Source organism: Phodopus roborovskii, unplaced genomic scaffold, assembly GCF_943737965.1.
Source record: "Phodopus roborovskii unplaced genomic scaffold, PHOROB, whole genome shotgun sequence".
In the NCBI taxonomy this organism is placed as follows: domain Eukaryota; kingdom Metazoa; phylum Chordata; class Mammalia; order Rodentia; family Cricetidae; genus Phodopus; species Phodopus roborovskii.
Window position 1 is genome coordinate 2,696,246 of NW_026125554.1, and position 19,040 is coordinate 2,715,285.

Below are 19,040 nucleotides of genomic sequence, written 5' to 3' on the forward strand. Positions count from 1 at the left end.
CATGAGCATGGAAGGTATGTCCGTTTTCTGGTATCTTCTTCAATTTCTTTCTTTAAAGACATAAAGTTTTTGCTATATAGGTCTTTCACTTGTTTGATAAGCATTAGCCCAAAATACTTTTTGTTGTTTGTGGCTGTTGTCAAGGATGATGTTTCTCTGATTTCTTTCTCAGCCCATTTATTTTCTTTCTATAGTAGGGCTATTGATTTTGTTAATCTTGTATCCTTCCACTTTGCTGAAGGTGTTCACCAGCTGTAGGAGTTCCCTGGTAGAGTTTTTCAGGTCATTTATATAAACTATTATATCATCTGCAAATAGTGAAAGTTTGACTTCTTCCTTTCCAATTTATCTCCTTTTGTTGTCTTATAGCTTTAGCTAGAAGTTCAAGTACAATATTGAAGAGATATGGAGAGAGAGGGCAGCCTTGTCTTGTTTCTGATGTTAGAGGAATCTCCTTAAGCTTCTCTCCATTCAGTTTGATGTTGGCTGTTGGTTTGCTGTATATTGCTCTTATTATGTTTAGGTATGTTCCTGTTATCCCTGATCTCTCCAAGACCTTTATCATGAAAGGGTGTTGAATTTTGTCAAAGGCTTTTTCAGCATCTAGGAAGATGATGGTATGCATTTTCTTTTTCAGCGTGTTAATATGGTGGATCACATTGATAGATTTTCATATGTTGAACCATCCCTGCATCCCTGGGTTGAAGCCTACTTGGATATGGTGGATGATTTTTCTGATGTTTTCTTGGATTTGATTTGACAATATTTTATTGAGTATTTTTGCATCCATGTTCATGAGGGATATTGGTATGTAGTGCTCTTTCTTTGTTGTATCTTTGTGTAGCTTTGGTACCAAGGTAAATGCAGCCTCATAAAAAGAGTTTGATAATGAACCTTCAGCTTCTAATGTATGGAACAATGTGAAGAGTATTGGTATTAGTGCTTCTTTTAATTTCTGTTAGAATTCTGCACTGAATCCATCTGGCCTTGGGACATTTTTGGTTGGGAAGATTTTGATGATGGCTTCTATTTCATTAGGGGTTATAGGTCTATTTAAGTTGCTTATGTGTTCTTGCTTTAATTTTGGTAAGTAATAGCTATCCAGAAATTTGTCCATTTCCTTTGAATTTTCAAATTTTGTGGAGTACAGATTTTCAAAGTATGATCTGAAAATTCTCTGAATTTCCTCTGTGTCCGTTGTTATGTTGCCCTTTTTGTTTCTGATTTCTTGATTTGCATGTTCTCTTTCTGGGTTTTGATTAGTTTGTATAAAGATTTGTCTATCTTGTTCATTTTCTCAAAAAAGCAACTCATTGTTACTTTGCTTCTTTGTATTGTTTTCCTATTTTCTACTTTATTGATTTCAGCCTTCAAATTGATTATTTCCTGCCACCTATTCCTCTGGGGTGAGTTTGCTTCTTTTTGTTCTAAAGCTTTCAGTTGTGCTGTTAATTTTCTAATGTGACTATCCTCCATTTTCTTTTTATGGGCACTTAGTGCAATGAACTTTCCTTGTAGCACTGCTTTCAAATTGTCCCACAGGTTCGGGTATGTTGTGTCTTTATTCTCATTGAATTCTAGGAAATCTTTAATTTCTTTTATTATTTCTTTCTTGACCCAAGAATGGAGCAATTGCACATTGTTCAGTTTCCATGAGTTTGTAGTGTTTTTGCAATTTGTGTTGTTGTTGAATTCCAACTTTAAAGCATGGTGGTCTGATAAGATACAGGGGGATATTCCAATTTTTTTTGTATCTGTTGAGGGTTTTTATGTTGCCTAGTATGTGGTTGATTTTAGAGAAGGTTCCATGTGGAGGTGAGAAAAAGGTATATTCTTTTGTGTTTGGATGGAATGTTCTATAGATGTCTGTTAAACTCAATTGAGACATAACTTCTGTTGTTTCTTTTGTTTCTTTGTTAAGTTTCTGTCTGGTAGTCCTGTCTAGTGGTGAGAGTGGGGTGTTGAAATCTCCTACTATGAATGTGTGAGGTTTTATGTGAGCTTTGGGATTTAGTAGTGTTTCTTTTATAAATGTGGGTGCCTTTATATTTGGGGCATAGATGATCAGAAATGAGACTTTGTACTGATGGATTTCTCCTGGGATGAATATAAAATTACCTTCTTCATCTCTTTTGATTGATTTTGGTTTGAAGTCTAATTTGTTAGATATTAGGATAGCCACACCTGCTTGCTTCTTGGGTCCATTTGATAGGAAGATTTTTACCGAACCTTTACCCAGAGCTAATGTCTGTCTTTGAAGCTTAGATGTGTTTCTTGTATGCAGCAGAATGATGGATTTTGTCTTTGTATCCATTCTGTTAGCCTGTGGTTTTTTTTTTTAATAGGCGAGTAATGACCATTGACTGTTAATTCTTGTTTGTTTTCGATTTGTTGTTGGCAGTGGTATTATGAGTATATTTGCCCTGCTTTTACTTTTGGATTTTGGTGAAGTGGGATTGTCTATTTCCTATGTATTTGTGAGTGTATATAACGTCCTTGGGTTGGAGTTTTCCTTCCAGAACTTTCTGTAGGGCTGGATTTGTGGATATGTATTGGAAATCTGGCTTTGTCATTGAATATCTTGTTTTCTCTGTCTATACTGATTGAGAGTTTTGCTGGGCTGGCATCCATAGACTCTTATTATTTGTAGAACATCTATCCAGGACCTTCTGGCCTTGAGAGTTTCCATGGAGAAGTGTGGTGTAATTTTGATAGGTCTGCCTTTTTATGTTACCTGTCCTTTTTTCCCTCACTGCTTTTAATATTCTTTTTTTATTCTATATCTTAGGTGTTTTGGTTATTATGTAGTGAGGGGACTTTTTTTATCTAGTCTATTTGGTGTTGGGTATGCTTCTTGTACTTTCATAGGCATGTCCATCTTCAGATTAGGAAGGTTATCTTCAATGATTTTGTTGAATATGTGTTTGCACCTTTAAGCTGGACTTCTTTGCCTTATTCTATGCATAGTATTCTTATGTCTGGCCTTTTCACAGTGTCCCATATTTCCTGGATGTTTTGTGTTAAGGATTTGTTGGATTTAAGATTTTCTTTGGTCAATGAATCTATTTCCTCTAGTTTATCTTCAGCGCCTGTGATTCTTTCTTTGATCTCTTGTATTCTGTTGGTTATGCTTACATTTGTAGTCCCTGATCATTTACCCAGTTTTTCTATTTCCAGCATTCCCTCAGTTTGTGTTTTCTTTATTTTCTCTATTTGAGTTTTCAGGTCTTAAACTGTTTGAATTGTTTAATTGTTTCCTTCATCTCTTTGCTTGTTTTTTCTTGACTTTCCTTACTTTCTTTAAGAGATTTCTTCATTTCTTGCATTTTTGCAATAACATGTTGGACCAGGAATATTGAGTCTGGGGATGAATAGAGGAGAGGAGAAAAAAAAGATCCCATAATAAAGAAAGCCATTAGTGGATGTCCAGAGAGCTACAAGGATGACCCCAACTAACAATCTGAGCAACAGTGGAAAGCTACCTTATATACCCTTCCCTAATTATGAGATTGTTAACTCGCTCATACTCATATGCCATTATAGAGCCCTCATCTAGTAGCTGATGGAAAAAGAAGCAGACACTCACCTCTGAATACTGAGCCAAACTCCTGCAATCCAGTTGCAGAGAGGGAGGAATGATAAGAAATTGGAGTCAAGACCAGGCTACAGAAACCCACAGAGACAGCTGACCTGAACAAGGGGGGAGCTCATGGACATCCAGACTGATAGCTGGGAAACCAGCATTATACCAACTCAGACCCCTGAACATGGTCTCAGTTAGAAGGCCTGGGCAGTCTAAGGGACCTCTGACAATGGAACCAGCATGTATCCCTAGTTCATGAAAGGACTTTGAGCACATTCCCCATGGAGGGATGCTCCCTTAACCTAGAGACAGAAAAGAAATCCTAGACCCTACTCCAAATGACTTAACAGATTTTATTGATTCCTCCTTGGAGCATCACCCTCCCTGTGGAGTGGAGGTGGAAAAGGGATGGAAGGGGGTCAGGGGGCATGGGAGGGAGGAGGGAGAGGGAACTGTGATTGATACATAAAATAAAAAATAGGTAATATATCTAAAATGCTAATGGAATAACTGAATATTAACATGCAGAAATTGGAAAATAAGCCCATGTCTATCACCATCAAATCCAGGAGGATCAAGGACCTCAACATAAATCCAGCTACAATGAACCTGATAGAAGAGAAAGTGGGAAGTAGCATGTAATGCATTGGCACAGAAGACCACTTCCTAAGTATAACACAGTAACACAGACATTGAAAGCAACAATCAATAAATGGGATCTCCTAGAACTGAAATCTTCTGTAAGGCAAAGGACAATGTCAATAAGACAAAATGACAGCATGCAGAATGCAAAAAGATCTCCCCAACCACACATCTGACAGAGGATTGATCTCCAAAATTTATAAAGAACTGAAGAAACTAGACAAAATAACTCAATTGAAAAATGGGGCACAGTGCTAAACAGAAAATTCTCACCAAAAGTATTTCAAATGGTCAAAAGACATTTAAGGAAGTGCTCAACATCTTTAATCATCCTTAATCATCAGAGAAATGCAAATCAAAATGACTCTGAGATACCATCTTACACCCGTCAGAATGGCTCAGATCAAAAATACTGTGGACAGTTTATGTTGGAGAGGATGTGGATGGAGTAAGAGAAACACTCCTCTACTGCTAGTGGGAATGCAAACCTGTACAACCACTTTTGAAATCAGTGTGGTGTTTTCTAAGAAAATACAGAATCAATCTGTGTCAAGACTCAGTGATACCACTCCTAGGCATGTACCCAAAGGATGCTCAATCATACCAGAGGACATTTGCTCAACAATATTCATACCAGCATTATTCATAATAGCCTGAACAGAAGAGTGGACAAGCAAAACGTGGTACATTTGCACAATGGAGTACTAGTCAGTGGTAAAAATAAATGATGGCCTTGTGAAATTTTCAGGCAAATGGACAGAACAAGAAAAAAAAAGCATCCTGAGTGAAGTAACACAGGCTAAGAAAGATAAACATAGTATGTATTCACTCATAAGTGGATATTAGATGTAAAGCAAAGGATAACCAGGCTAAAACCCACAGCTCCAGAGAAGCCAGGGAACAAGGAGGACCCTAAGAGAGATATATGGATCACCTTGGGAAGGGAATGATATCTATGGGGCAAACTGCAGTAGGGTGTGGTAAGGGAGAGGGAAGGAGAGACCAGAACAGGAGAGAATAAGATGGCCTAGGTGGGAAGAATAAGGTTGAAGAGCAATGAGAGAAATAGCTTAATAGAGAGAGACACTATGGGCTTAGGGAGAAACCTGTGCTAGGGTAACTCCCAAGATCCATAAGAAGGATCCCAGCTAAGACTCCTAGCAATAGTAGAGAGAATGCCTGAACTAACCTACCCCTGTAACCAGATTGCTAAATACCCCAACTATCATCATAGAGTCCTCATCCAGTAATTGACAGGCCAAACAAAGAGATTCATAACCAAGAACCAGGCCAGGAGGGAGGAGGGAATGGAATATATGTGCAAGGGAGGTCAAGATCATGACGGAGAAATCTACAGAGACAGCTGAACCAAGCTTATGGAAACTCATGAACTCTAGACCTACAACTGTGGATACTCCAGGGGACAAAACTAGGCCCACCATATATGGGAGACAGTTGTGGAGCTTGAACTATGAGAGGGGCACCTGACAGTAGAACCACAATACAAACCTGGTACTTGAGCTAGCTTGTTAGAGTGCATTCCTTAGGGTGAGATGCCATGTTCAGTGGCAGTAGGGCCATGATATAATTCTAGTACATGAGGTAGCTTGCTGAAGCCCATTCCCTATGGTGGGATACCATGCTCAATCTTAATGCATGGGAGAGGGGTCTGGCCCTAGCCCTGCCCCAACCTATTGTGCCAAAACTATGTTGACACCTCATTGGAGACCTTACCCGTAATAAAGAGTGGACTGGAGGTGAGCTAGTAGGAGGTGAGGGAGAGCAGTAGGAGGCAAGGTAGGGTGGGTAGAGGGATGGAAGGGAGAAGTGTGGTTGGAATGTAAAATGAAATCAATAAATAAAAATGCAAAAAAGAAGAGGGATCAAAAAGACTATGCAAACAAGAGGATGGGGAATTTTCTGTGATCTTTTATATCCTATTCAAGTGAGAAGCTACACCCATTGACATTTTCAGGGCTAATATGAAATAACCAGTTTCAGACACAAACTAGGAAATGAAAACAAAACCAAAAAATACATGTAGATTATACGGAAGTAATTCTATGTTTCATGTAGACTATGGGAGATCATATTATTCCTAAATGTGTCCTACATGCCACTCATCTATATACTTAATGGTTTGGGTTAGCATTGTCATAACAAACAATCAAAAATGTGTACCTTAAAACACCAGACATTCTAAAACAGAAATTCAGTGATGACAGATTATGGAGCCATTTACACTCTGAAATGTCTCAAGAATGACTAATCACTTGGCATCTCCTTGTATGGTTGCTGGAGCACTTTATCCATTATGTTGGCCACAACATGGGCTGTTCTCAACATACAGTATTCCATTCATCTTGGGCTCTAGCACAATTGACTTATCTTACTTGATTATATTTCAAGTGACTATTTCTAAATTGGAATTATAGGTATCAGGGATTAGAGGTTTCGTAGAGTCAACAAGGAAAGAAGAGGCACCAATAATCTTGATGAAGATACAGGGCATTGGATGTACTCAGTAAATTAGTTGTTTTCAGAAGGGAGAAAACTCTTCTCATATGTACTCAATGAAATATTTGGGGGGCATATTCCATTGTTTATTGGGAACAATTTTATCGATCATCTTTGTTGTATGGGTTAATTAAACAATGAGATCTAGTGTCTTAGCATCAAACCATGGAACAGAAGTGAAATTGTGGTTGATGTATAAACATTTATTTTCCTATAAATCTTTTCAACTCCTCTTGTAATTTCTGCTCACACCAGTTATTTACTTTTTAAAGATTATCTACATTTCAAATATTCACCACTTAGAATATGTTTCTTCTTAAGCAAGAAGGTTGTGTTTTCAGAACCCTATCTGCCTCAAAAAAAACATTTGATTAAAAATTACTAATAATTAACATGTATCCCATACCAACACTATCTTAAACTTCCCACTGTACTGACACATAACCTTATCAGAGCATGTGTCAAATGGACAAAGTGATATTGATTCACCACTATTAAGTAGGGGACATCATTTTCACAATGATTGACTTTTTATGTTGTGCATTGTGGGCACATTTACACTACATGTGTCATGGCTACAGAGTCACACATAGTAGAGTTCTTGATATAGCTCATCCCTATGCTTTTGAAAACACTGCCTTTCTTCTGATCTCTTTCCTCAGTGTGTTAGTTGATGGGAACACATAAATATATGTTATATCTGTTATATGTATCAGTGGTTATATTTCTAACTATCACCATGTTCTCAGAAAAAAGTAAGTAATGGGTGAAAGTGATGTTTTAATCTAGGAAAATATCATGACTTTATATCTATTCAGATATTTTTCATAGATAAAAGAATATTACAAAACATCAAAGTTCAGAGGCAAACATAAAAGGTAACTTCTGTATTGAAATAACATTGCTAATTTGGCATTGAATTCAGCAGGACCAAAAGAAGACATAAACCTTTAGTATAGACATAATATTGATTATATTGGTATGCCTATATAGAAAAAGAAATATTCTTGACTTGGGAAAACCCTGGCAAGTAAAACTAACATTGACAATCTTCCAGTCTAGGCAGTGTGGTGCTCTGCTAGCATGATGTGGCCATGAGTGGCATGAGTCTTTCCTCACTTCACCTAGGACTGCATCTTCTGATGTAACATGTTTGCATTATCCTAAACGGCTTTTGCAGAAGCAGTTTCTTGGTCCACACTTATGGCCAAATCCACTAAGAGGATTTCATTCCTCCAGACTAGTTCTCTGTGATCTTGGATTTAATCATGCTCCCTGTGGAGATCTACAAACATGTTTTTCAGCTTATTTGTAACTTTGAATCCAGGGCTAATGGTAGAGCCTACAGGAAGAAAATGTTTCAAAATTCCACTGGGAGTGACAAGTCATATCAGAAAGAAATTAGATGATTTGAGTAATTACTTCAGTCATCAATAAAATTATACACAAACTATATATATATATATATATATATATATATAATCAACCTTCACAGGGGTGTTAATATGTTCTCTTGGATTTTTATCTCCTGCTTTCTGAAGATTCCCTTTCTTGTGTCCTCACAAAGCAGCAGTGACTGCTTAGTCAGAATCAATTACCATTTGTATCATGAAGGAAATGTGGTGATTGCTGGTTTTTTTCCTGCTTATTCCATCTACCCACTCAACAAAACAGCTGATTGGAGTATGCAAAAATTTGTCAGAGATTTTATGATCCAGTAAGTTGCATTCTCCATTTATTCCTTTTCTAAATTAGCATTGATATATTCAGTGGAAAATATAGATTAAAACATCATTATTCCTTCTTTAACTCATTATGGTTTTCTTTCTTTTTCATTCCTAGATGTCTTCTGCAATATAGTCTTATTAAATTAAAGAATATAATTAGTGATTTTTTTTACTTATTATTGACTTGCTTACTTCTATCAAATGAGAAGAATGAATTTGAGGTTAATTCATTTTATTTTCTATATTTGATACTGAGAATTTCCCCATCTTTTCTGCCATGCCTGTAACTCCTTGGGATATGCATGCTTTCAATTTTAGATCTGCATGATAATAATTACACAAATAAGATTGATGAAGTATTTGAGTAAATTCTAGAAGTATGGCTATGCTTCTGTGAGGAAAGAATGATGCCACTGAAACTAGTGACCAGCAATTTTCTTATGTGAGCTGGGAATGACACATAGTCTTTATTAGCTAATGTAGATTTGGGAGCAGAAAATGTTGGATTTGCAAATTGGGTCCCAATCTCTGCTTTATCTGATGTTTTTGTATGTGTTTGTTTTCTAACACTTTTATTCTCAGTTCATTTAACTATGTTTACATGCTTGTTTCATGTTTCCAGCATGCATTTTCTCATTGTTATAAATGTGTTCATCTGCCCACATTGATTGTCATGGTAGACTGTAAGGGGTGTTTCTGGGCATTCTCAAGTCTGTAAGATTAAGGAATAATATCAGAAAAGTCTACTTGATTTTCTTTGATCCTAATAAATAAAATTAATCATGTATGCTAGTTTATAAAATCAGTCAGGTGTATTTTAAACTGTGCAAATATTCACATAGCTGTAGGAACCCACAAAGTAAGAATCAGACGTCAAAAAATACAGCCCATCCTCAGTTATGAACATAACAAGGGAAAAGGGGAAAATATATTCATGGATCAGGTTGGAGACAATGGATGGGAAATTGATAAAAATAAACATAGGAGTGAGGATGAATTATTGTGTAGGTGGCATTACTGTGTCTTTGCTGATACTTCTTTATGGGAAAGTCATCAGTTCAGAGACAATGGAAAAGGGGAAATGGTCAAGTGTGAAATGCCATTCCATATTAAGGATATATTAAGACATTTAACTTTAAATTGACATATCCAATATGAGCACATTTAACATCTAGGTAGAATGTTTCCTAAGAGAATTGATTGGTCCCCGGGATCATGTTTTCCTTCAAGTAAGATTACAAAGTCATCTCCTATGTTCTTGCAGATGCTTGCACCTTGCATGCCAGAAGTAGACTGTTCCACTTCACACTGAATGATGTCCTTGTTACTCCCCTTTCCTATGCTTCATAATATTCACAAATCAAGCACTAGTGTACATCATCCTGAGTCTCACTCCAGATTGTGGAAATCCGTGCCTACAAAGGACATACTTGTAATTGCATGAGATTTCATTGTCCACCTTGGCCAATATGTACAAGAGGATAATGGGTCTTTTAGGACAATTTAACATGTTATAAAGTAAATAAAAGCTAATACATTTATGACAAGGAAAATCTCTGTTTTGCTTATAAAAGATTAAATTAACATAATTGATCTATGCAATGTATCTTCATAGAAATGGGGCACATAAAGGCATACTTTCTTTATGACTCAAAAGCTATTTTCATGCTTTTGATTAAATCCTTTACATAGGAGTGAGGTGAATTTTGAAAAGATTTTTCTTTCACTCTCCAGTTAAATTTCCTAAGATTTTAATACTAGTTGTTTGACTTAATTTTCATTACCATAACTACAAAATATCATAAGCTGTGGGTCAACAATATTCCATTACAATTTTTCTTGTGATCTAATTTTCTAATTGGATTTTACTTTGGTGTTTTCATAATTAGAAGGATGGTAAATGCAAATTTGACAGGCTCAGAATATAAAAAAATACCTTGTCAATTGTTAGATTACAAGTTAATTTACCAAGGCACAATGGCTTGATTCATGCTTATGCACATGTTAAAGTCTTTTATGCATGGTGGCTAACATTCATCCACAAAAATAATTACTGCTAATTCTCTTATTTGTGTATAGGAGTACTTTACTTTGAAACTTATACAAAATATATGGCTAGCTCTATGTATGTAAAATATTGTTTTGTGTCAATTATATGTGTATTTATATGTTAATAACATGAGCACAACTCATGTATTAGAAGAATATATTTATTGGTAACATATTTTAATATTTTTCTATTTTACTGTATATATTTTCTTTTTATGAAAGAAGCCTTTTTGTATGCTCATTGTTGTTTAAAAATATCTTATAATATGATGTTTATTTTAAACAATTTGACATTTTGTGTTAACCATGTAAAATAATATTAAATTTCACTTGTACAAAAGTGAATCATTTTTCTTATTCTTCTTTCTTGTCATGCAGTAAGATCAACAATTATAAAAAAAAGTCATATTAATTATATTATAGTACCCTACTTTAGTAATAATTTGGACTCACAGGATTTAATTTCTCTTGAAAATCAAGTTTAAACAAATGTCAAATTAATTATATAGTGCTTCATCTTCATTAATTTCAATTAGAAACCAGAGTAGTTTATTATGTCTTTTTCTGCTTTTGAATGAAAATAATAAAGAATAGGCAATATTTGGAAATATGCACAGGATGTATCTAAGTTCCCCATCCTTCCATAGCAGCAAATGTGTGTAATCTGGTACCATTTTCACCCTACATAAAATATTACTCATAATTAGTTCTCAAAATCATACTTTTCAGAAATAGCACTTTCTTCTAGTTTTATTCTGAATTATTTTCACTAACTTCTGAAAGTTTCACATTGCCAGATTTCACAATAATATGTCAATGTGTTCATAAAAATACAGCCAACATTAGACTATATTAAACATTATCACATACACATCAATTTTTGTGTAAAGGATAATATTCATATATACAAATGTACAATTATAAAATTACAGTATGTAATAGTCATCCTCATTTTAAATTTCCAATGATATATTGTTTATATATTTTATAGCATACCATCTTATCAAAAACAAGTATCTTAGGGGTTGGTGAGTCATGCCTGCAATACCAGAATTTAGGAGGCAGAGGTAGGCAAATCTCTGAGTTCAATGCCAGCCTGACCTATATAGAAAGTTCCAAGGTAGCTAGAATTAGTTAGATGAATTACATTATTGAAAATATCTAGACTTTCTAGATGCTCTTAGGTGTGAGAAACACTTTGTAAAAGAAGCAGTAAAATAACACATTGTATAAAAAAATGAATAACAATGTTGATTACTACATTAGCAGATTCATCTTGAATTCTCCAAATTGGACTTATGTCCCAGATCATTCACAGGAGAAAGAAATGTAGACTCTAAGCCAAATCAGGGTTTATAAATGGCAAATCTACTTTCTATATTCTGTATTCCCACTGCTTTTGCTTGAATGATGCTGTTTTGCTGTATAAATAATTTTTATCGTTATGAGGCCTCATTTATTCATTGTTGGCCTTAATGCTGTGCTGTAAGTATAATATTCAGAAAGTTTTTTCTTGTTTCAATGAGTTCAAACTTTACCTTCTTTCCTGTAAGATTCAGAGTACTTGGTCTTAAGTTGAGATCTTATGATCAATTTGGAGTTGAGTTTGTTCTAGCTATCCAGTTTTCCTTTTTGCATATTTTATTTAATCTTGGTTGTAATACAGGATCTTGGGAAACATAGGGTTGGGTTGGGTCAGGAGGATGTCTGTGGACCCAACTGGTCTTAGGGACACCTGTCAGTTTGCTATATCAACTGCTTAGTTATGCCTTGCCTTGGGAGAGTCATCTCTTTTAGGCAGTGAAAGATGGTGAGTCACTAGGGGAGCCAATTTGCTTCCATGAGGGCTAAGATTTTCTCCTTATTTTTAATGTCCTTTACCAGCACTAAGGAGCCCTCTTTTTCATGCTGTGCACCTGCATGGTGGCAAAGGCATAGTGGCTGTTAGTGTATATATAATAGACTTTTCATTTCCCAAATTGTGTTCTTGGGTCAACACAATCAGCTCTGCTTTCTGAACAAAAGTGCCTGGTTCCAAAGCCTGGGCCCAAATTCTCCAGTTGAAGAGACTACAGTAGCTCCTGTGTATCTGTTCCATCTTTGACAAAGCTCTTGTCTGTGTAGAGTACAACATCAGGACCCTTCAAGGAGACATCCTTTCAGTCCAGGTGAATTCGTTGTATTGCTGTAGTCAACTCAAGACAATCATGGATGGGCAATTGGTGGTCACTGTAAGTTAGGAGAGTAGTAGGGCTCCTAATGGTTGTTTTTTTCCCAAATCAGATTCAAGAGTGATCCATGAGTGGGGCTATATACTGAATTATGCAAGCATTTGACAGCCATCTTTCTGGGGTCCCTCTGTAGAGGGCTTCCACCACATGGGTTGTTGTGAAGAGGAGATCTTGTCCCAAAGTTAATTCACCAGATTCCTTTAAGAGGCTGGTGGTACCAGCCACTATCATGAAATGGGTGGCTACCATATGGACACGGGGTCTAACTATTTTTGACAAGTATGTCATAGAGCATTTTAATGGCCCCAAAGTCTTGGTTATAAATCTTTTTGGAATGGCCCTAATTCCCTAGATGAACAGATAGAATGGATTTGAGACATCTGGAAGCACCATAGCAGGGTCTGAGGTTAGGCAGTTTTTAAGACCCCTAATACCTTTTTTTTCAATTCCAGTCAAGGTTAAAGGCTCAGAGCACCCTATTGTACTGATAAATAGAGAGAGAGATCACCATTTTTCTAAACCTGAGTATCCAGAGGCAACCATATTCCAACTTTTCCTAAGAACTCTCCAACCTGTCCCTTTGTTTTGGGAGTTAGTATTTGGGGGAATAGAAGAAATCTGTCTCTGAGACAGAATCCCCTTTTTTCTTTTACATTATAGCCAAGATAAGTAGCAAAGCTGGGCCTTCCTGGCCAACACTCTGTATCCTAAGTTCTGCAGCAGTTCCTTAGGGACTCTTCTACAGGCTGCATCCAGTTCTGAGGCTAACAGGATACTTAACAACTACAAGAGTATTTTCCCAGGGAATTTCAGACCAAATGTTAAGAAATCAGCACTCAGTGCCCCCTCTAACAGAGTTGGGGAGGTCTCAAATCTCTGGGGTAACAAGTCCAAGTAAGATATCAATTAAATCCTTCCTCTGTATCTGTCCATTTGAAATTAAAGATGGTTGACTCACCTATGCCATGGGGAGAACTCATCTTTCAAGTCCCAAACTGCATACACCTGTTTCACTGAAGTAATCAAACTCATCAGGATATGTGGGTTTGGGACTACAGAATAAATAGTCTACATCCTCTTGTTCACTTTCTTTAGGCCCCAAACATACCTACAGTCAGGGCTTACAAGTTCTTGATGGGCAAGGAGGGTGCATTTAAGGTGACTGGCAGGACACCAGGATGCTTGCCTGCCTGAGTTGGGTGGTATGAATAGAAATTCCTTTCTTTGCCCTGGGAGCTGTGAGGTATTGCTTGATGCAACAGGAGTAGCTGAACTTGTTAATCCAACAGGTATAGGTGCTTGAGGCTTAGCTATCCCTGGGGGAGTTGGTCTCTAGGGAATCTTTGCTGTAGGTCTGAGAGATAGTCTGTTTCTCTGGGCTAGGCTGAGGTACTCTTCTTTAAAGTGGGCAAAACAGTAAAATTTGACTAGGTGACTGCAAGTCTAATTGGACATCTTTATAAGAAAAGATATGGTGGCTTTGAGTTTATAAATGAGGTCCCACTATAGTAGAGGGTAGGGACAATCACCCATGACCAAAAACTAATGGGTTATCATTCCTCCTCTAAGATCAATGAAACATGCATAATGACAGTTTTCCCTGACACCCTCTGGACTGCAGTCTGTTGGGCAGTCAGATGGCTTAGGGGCTTTTGAAAGACTAAATATATCACACATGTGTCTACTACAATGTCAGTTGCTTTGCCCCTTATCTTCAGTGTCACCCTAGACTCCTGGAAACAGAACGTGTAGGATCTGGGCTCCTTTATTTTTTCAATTGAAGTACATGAGATCTTTTTCTTTCTGTGTGGGCATTCATTTTTCCCAATGTCCTCTTTTCTTACAATAGACACATTAGTTCTTTTCTAGTAGTAGGCACTCACTCTCCCAAAATTCCTCCCTCTTTTTATGTAGGAATTTTCTATTTTCCATGTTCTCTTATAGGGCAGCCATTAGGCTTTGGTCAACCTTTTATCCTTTTGGTCATTCACAGGATTTCAGTTATTAAACACCTTCTGACTTACCTTCACTAACTGATATCTATTCATACCTTCAAAACCTTGTACTATGTATAATTTCTTCCTAATATATGAGGTCCATTAGGAAACAAAAACAAAATTAAGTTCCATGTGTTATATGTTGCTTCTGAGTCTCTAGTTGTATAAGTACAGAAGGCCTCTGGTTGATATTGAGTAGAAGATAATTCCACATAGCTACAGATACCTGATCTTTGATAAAGAAGAAAAAACTAGAAGACCACTTCTTCAATATATGGTGTTGATAAAACCAGATAGCTACATGAAACTAGATTCAAATCTATAACTTTCAAAGAACTGAATTTCAGATGGAACAAGTAACCAAGCATCAGACTAAGTACCCTGATCTGATACAGAAAAGTGCTTTCTGAACAAGACACTGATACAATAGACATTAAAACCCACAATTAATAAATGGGATCTCATAAATCTAGAATGCTTCTCTACAAGAAAAGACATGATTATTTAAGCAAAGCAAAAGCCTACAGAATTGGGGGGGGTCTCTACTATTTATAAACCCTACTAAAGAGCACCTATCCTGAAAGACACTAAAAAACAAAATATCAAGAAAACAAAAGAACTAGCTTAAAATGGTCTATAGAAATAAACAGTGAGTTCTTTAAAAATGAAATACAAATGGCCAAGGAACACTTAAATACATTCAACATCCTTAGGCACTAGTGAAATACAAACTTCCTCTCCTTCCTCTAACCAGAATGGACAAGATCAATAAAACAAGTAAATTCAGATATTGACAAGGATGTATGGAAAGAAGATTAATTATTCATAGCAGTGCAAACAATCATCCCAGATGAGGTAACAAACAAGAATACTGCAGGTTTTCTCTTATACATAGATGCTAGTCTTTAAGCTTTTGGTATGTATGCTGCAATCAAAATAACCACAGGGGTTAGTGAGGACCCAAGGAAGAAGACTGGATCTCCTAAGGAAGAATAAAGAGATAAAGGGGAAACTAGAACAGGAAAATTAAGTGGGGATCAGGATGTGAGGTAAGGCTAAAGGAGGGAATTTGAGCATAGACAACTAACATTTTAGACCTTTTTAAGACCATGTGGAAACCTAATGTTATAGATGCTTCCTAAATTGTGTACATAGATGAAAGAAATTTAAATGGAGTCACAATAGGAAAAGATAATACCCCAAACAGACACCATATACTATCAAGTAAAAACTCAGTACTAGGAATGGATTGTATCTTCACCAGTTTTTGTTCAGATATTTCAGACTAATGCTATTGCGAGGTTATCTTCACAACCTCCCAATTTTACTAAAAATAGAATTTGCTCATATCATCAAACATGGAGAAATTGAACTGGTATTCAACTAAGAGCTTCAGCCCTACTGGCTGGTAGGTACCTTAAAGGCTACCAGCAGGGAGAAAGTTGTCATAGCTATAAACCCTAAGAACTACAACAGCAACATACCTGCAAGTTATACTTGTGCAATAATGGTGAAATTCTATAGGAGTACAAGCACATTTTATTGGATTAAGGCCCACTCCATCAGATGAAACTATACCTGTCACTGAAATTAGCCAAGAATGTATTACTAAATAAGTCTTATGACTACTATTATGCTAAATGAACACAGAAATGCATTCTGATAACACATTGCTGCACCCATAGATAAGGACATCACTCAACTTGCATCAGAGAAGTGTCTTCTTGCATTAGATGATAATTAACAACACAAACACCCACAGCCAGAAAAGGTGCAGAGGTTGAGTGACTTTGCAGCACTCAGCCCTAAATAGGATGCTTTTATCAAGCCACTCCTCTCAAGATTCAGAGATTTGTGAAGAAGAGGAGGCTGAAAGATTGTAGGAGCAAGACATGGTGTATGACTCAAAGGACCACAACAGGGCTGATACACAGAGACTGTGACATCATACGCAAGACCAGCACAAGTTCCAAACAAAAGTTCAGCAAGGAGGAGAAATGGACCCAAAGTCCCATTCATAATCAACAAACTGCTTGCAACTAGACCTTCTACCCAAGGGAAAACATCATTTTTCTCCAGTTGAGTGTCACTCTGCACGTCAATGACACTCCAGTCAGGCACAGTGCCTGAGAGTACTTTATGGTCAACCTAAAATGGACTCCATAGAGGTTTTGTACACTTTTAACTTTGTTTTGGCATTTTCTATGTTACTGGATTTTTTTTGTTTTAATTTACTTTTTTGGTGCTTTTTTGCTTTTATTTTGTTTTGAGAAAAAGACAGAGAGAAATAGCCTGAAGTTGGGTGAAAAGGGAGGTGGTGAAGATATGTCAGGGGTGGTTATAGGGCAAAATGTGATCATATAATATTGTATGAAAATAATATAAAATAAATAGGCATCAAAGTACAACTTTGTAAACCCATTAATCTTTTTACAAAATCAGAAGAGGCACAAAAATTCCAACAAGTGCTTGGGCCAGCTCACCTGGATTACACAGTAAAAGAAACAAAGTGAACTTGTATTAAACAATGTGGAAAATAAAGACCCCAACTGTGGTTTTCCTCTATTTAGCATGCAGAAACTTTGGTGCATGTGTGAATATCCTCACACACACGAGTGGGAGTAAAGAAGATATTATTAAGGAAATGTCAGCTATTCCTAAGACAGTTTGAATGAACTGGGTGAGCTTTTAGTAAGACAGTATCTTAATAAACTTGAGGTTTAATCAACAAAAATTTTTCTTTTAATGGTTGTACAAAATAAAAACCAAATATTGAGTTACCGGGAAGTTTAAAGAACTCTTACAAATTTGTGGTATAATTCTGCATAGCTGTAAGGAAAATAAATTAAGTCTTCTTGATCTCTAGCTATTGAGAGATCTGCAGTAAGAATTTTACCTCTTCTAATGACATAACATTCCTATTCTAATTCCAAATATTCCTGAAAAATATGAAATCATTGTGATTTTTTTTGAAATACAACTATTCGATCTATAAAAGCTCTTGTATTGAACTTGCACAAATGTGTGATAGGATTTTTCTTCCTAAATAGTTTTCTACCTTCTATGCAGGATTAAGTTGAGGAACTACCAGTGTATTTTGGCCATGAGGTTTGCCATTGAGGAGATCAACAGCAATCCCCATCTTTTACCAAACACATCTCTGGGATTTGATGTCTATAATGTTCCACAGGGTGAAAGAAACATTGTGGCCAATATTTTTGGGTGGCTCTCAGGAAAGAAAATTGGGAAACCTAACTATAGTTGTGCACATAGCAAGTCAGCAGCAGTACTTACAGGAACATCATGGATAATATCTGAATGCATAGGAACATTCCTAGATCTATACAAATTTCCACAGGTAAGGGAAGGTGATGTGAGAGAGTGTAAAGTTAGTAATCATTTGGTGATAATTCAAGGGGCTTCAAAGGGACAAGAGGGAGATATGAATTACTCATTTACTGAGAAGGTATGCAGGCAATTGGTGATAGATCTACAGTTCTGCATTTTGGAGTAGAGGTAAGGAGGAGACAACATACTTTTGACACTCTACCAATTATCAGAAATATTCTAGAAAGCTCTCAACAATTAAGTTTGCACTAAAGAACAGGATAAGTGATTTTAGACTCCAGTCTATGAGTACAGCAGAATATCAGCAGGAATCATTTCATTGACTTTTTTGCCAGTCATGTTTAGTTATATCCTAGGACTCTGGCCTATTAAGCCTCTGGTTCCTGGCCCTCTAGGCAATGTCAGGCATGAGCTCCCTCTCAAACTGGACCAATCACTGACTGGCCAGTCCCATAATTCTGCACTGCCTTTACTGCAGCAAACTTGCAGGCAGGACAATTTGTAGGTTGAAGATTTTGTGACTGGGTTGGTTCCATGTCCTACCATTGTAAGCCTTTCCTGGTTACAGAAGATGGCCAGTTCAACTTCTGTCTTAGTTTTGGTTTCTATTACTGTAAAGTGAGACTATGACCAAGGCACCTCGTATAAGGAAAACATTTAATTGAGGGGGCTGGCTTCAGTTTCAGAGTTTCAGTCCATTTTCATCACAATGGAGAGCATGGTAGCATGCAGGCAGATGTGGTGCTGGAAAATTTGCTGAGAGTCCTACATCTTGCAGGCAACAGGAAGTCGACTGAGACACTGGTAGTATCCTGAAGATCAGAAACCTCAAAGCCTGCCCCCAAAGTGACATACTTCCTCCATCAAGGTCATGCCCATTTCAACAATGCCACATCTCCTAATAATGCCATTCTGTGTGAAGTTATAGAGGCCAATTGCATTTAAA

General features: G+C 36.7%; 1 protein-coding gene across 1 annotated transcript in view; it reads left to right on the forward strand.

Annotated features, from left to right (window-relative positions):
• Window positions 1–8,247: 8,247 nt before the first annotated feature.
• Window positions 8,248–19,040, forward strand: part of LOC127216675 (vomeronasal type-2 receptor 116) — a 28,754-nt gene continuing 17,961 nt past the window's right edge. Inside the window, exons 1-2 of the mRNA XM_051177478.1 lie at window positions 8,248–8,459; window positions 17,816–18,104. Of these exons, the coding sequence (XP_051033435.1) occupies window positions 8,248–8,459; window positions 17,816–18,104 (501 nt within the window). The remainder of the gene's footprint in view (window positions 8,460–17,815; window positions 18,105–19,040) is intronic.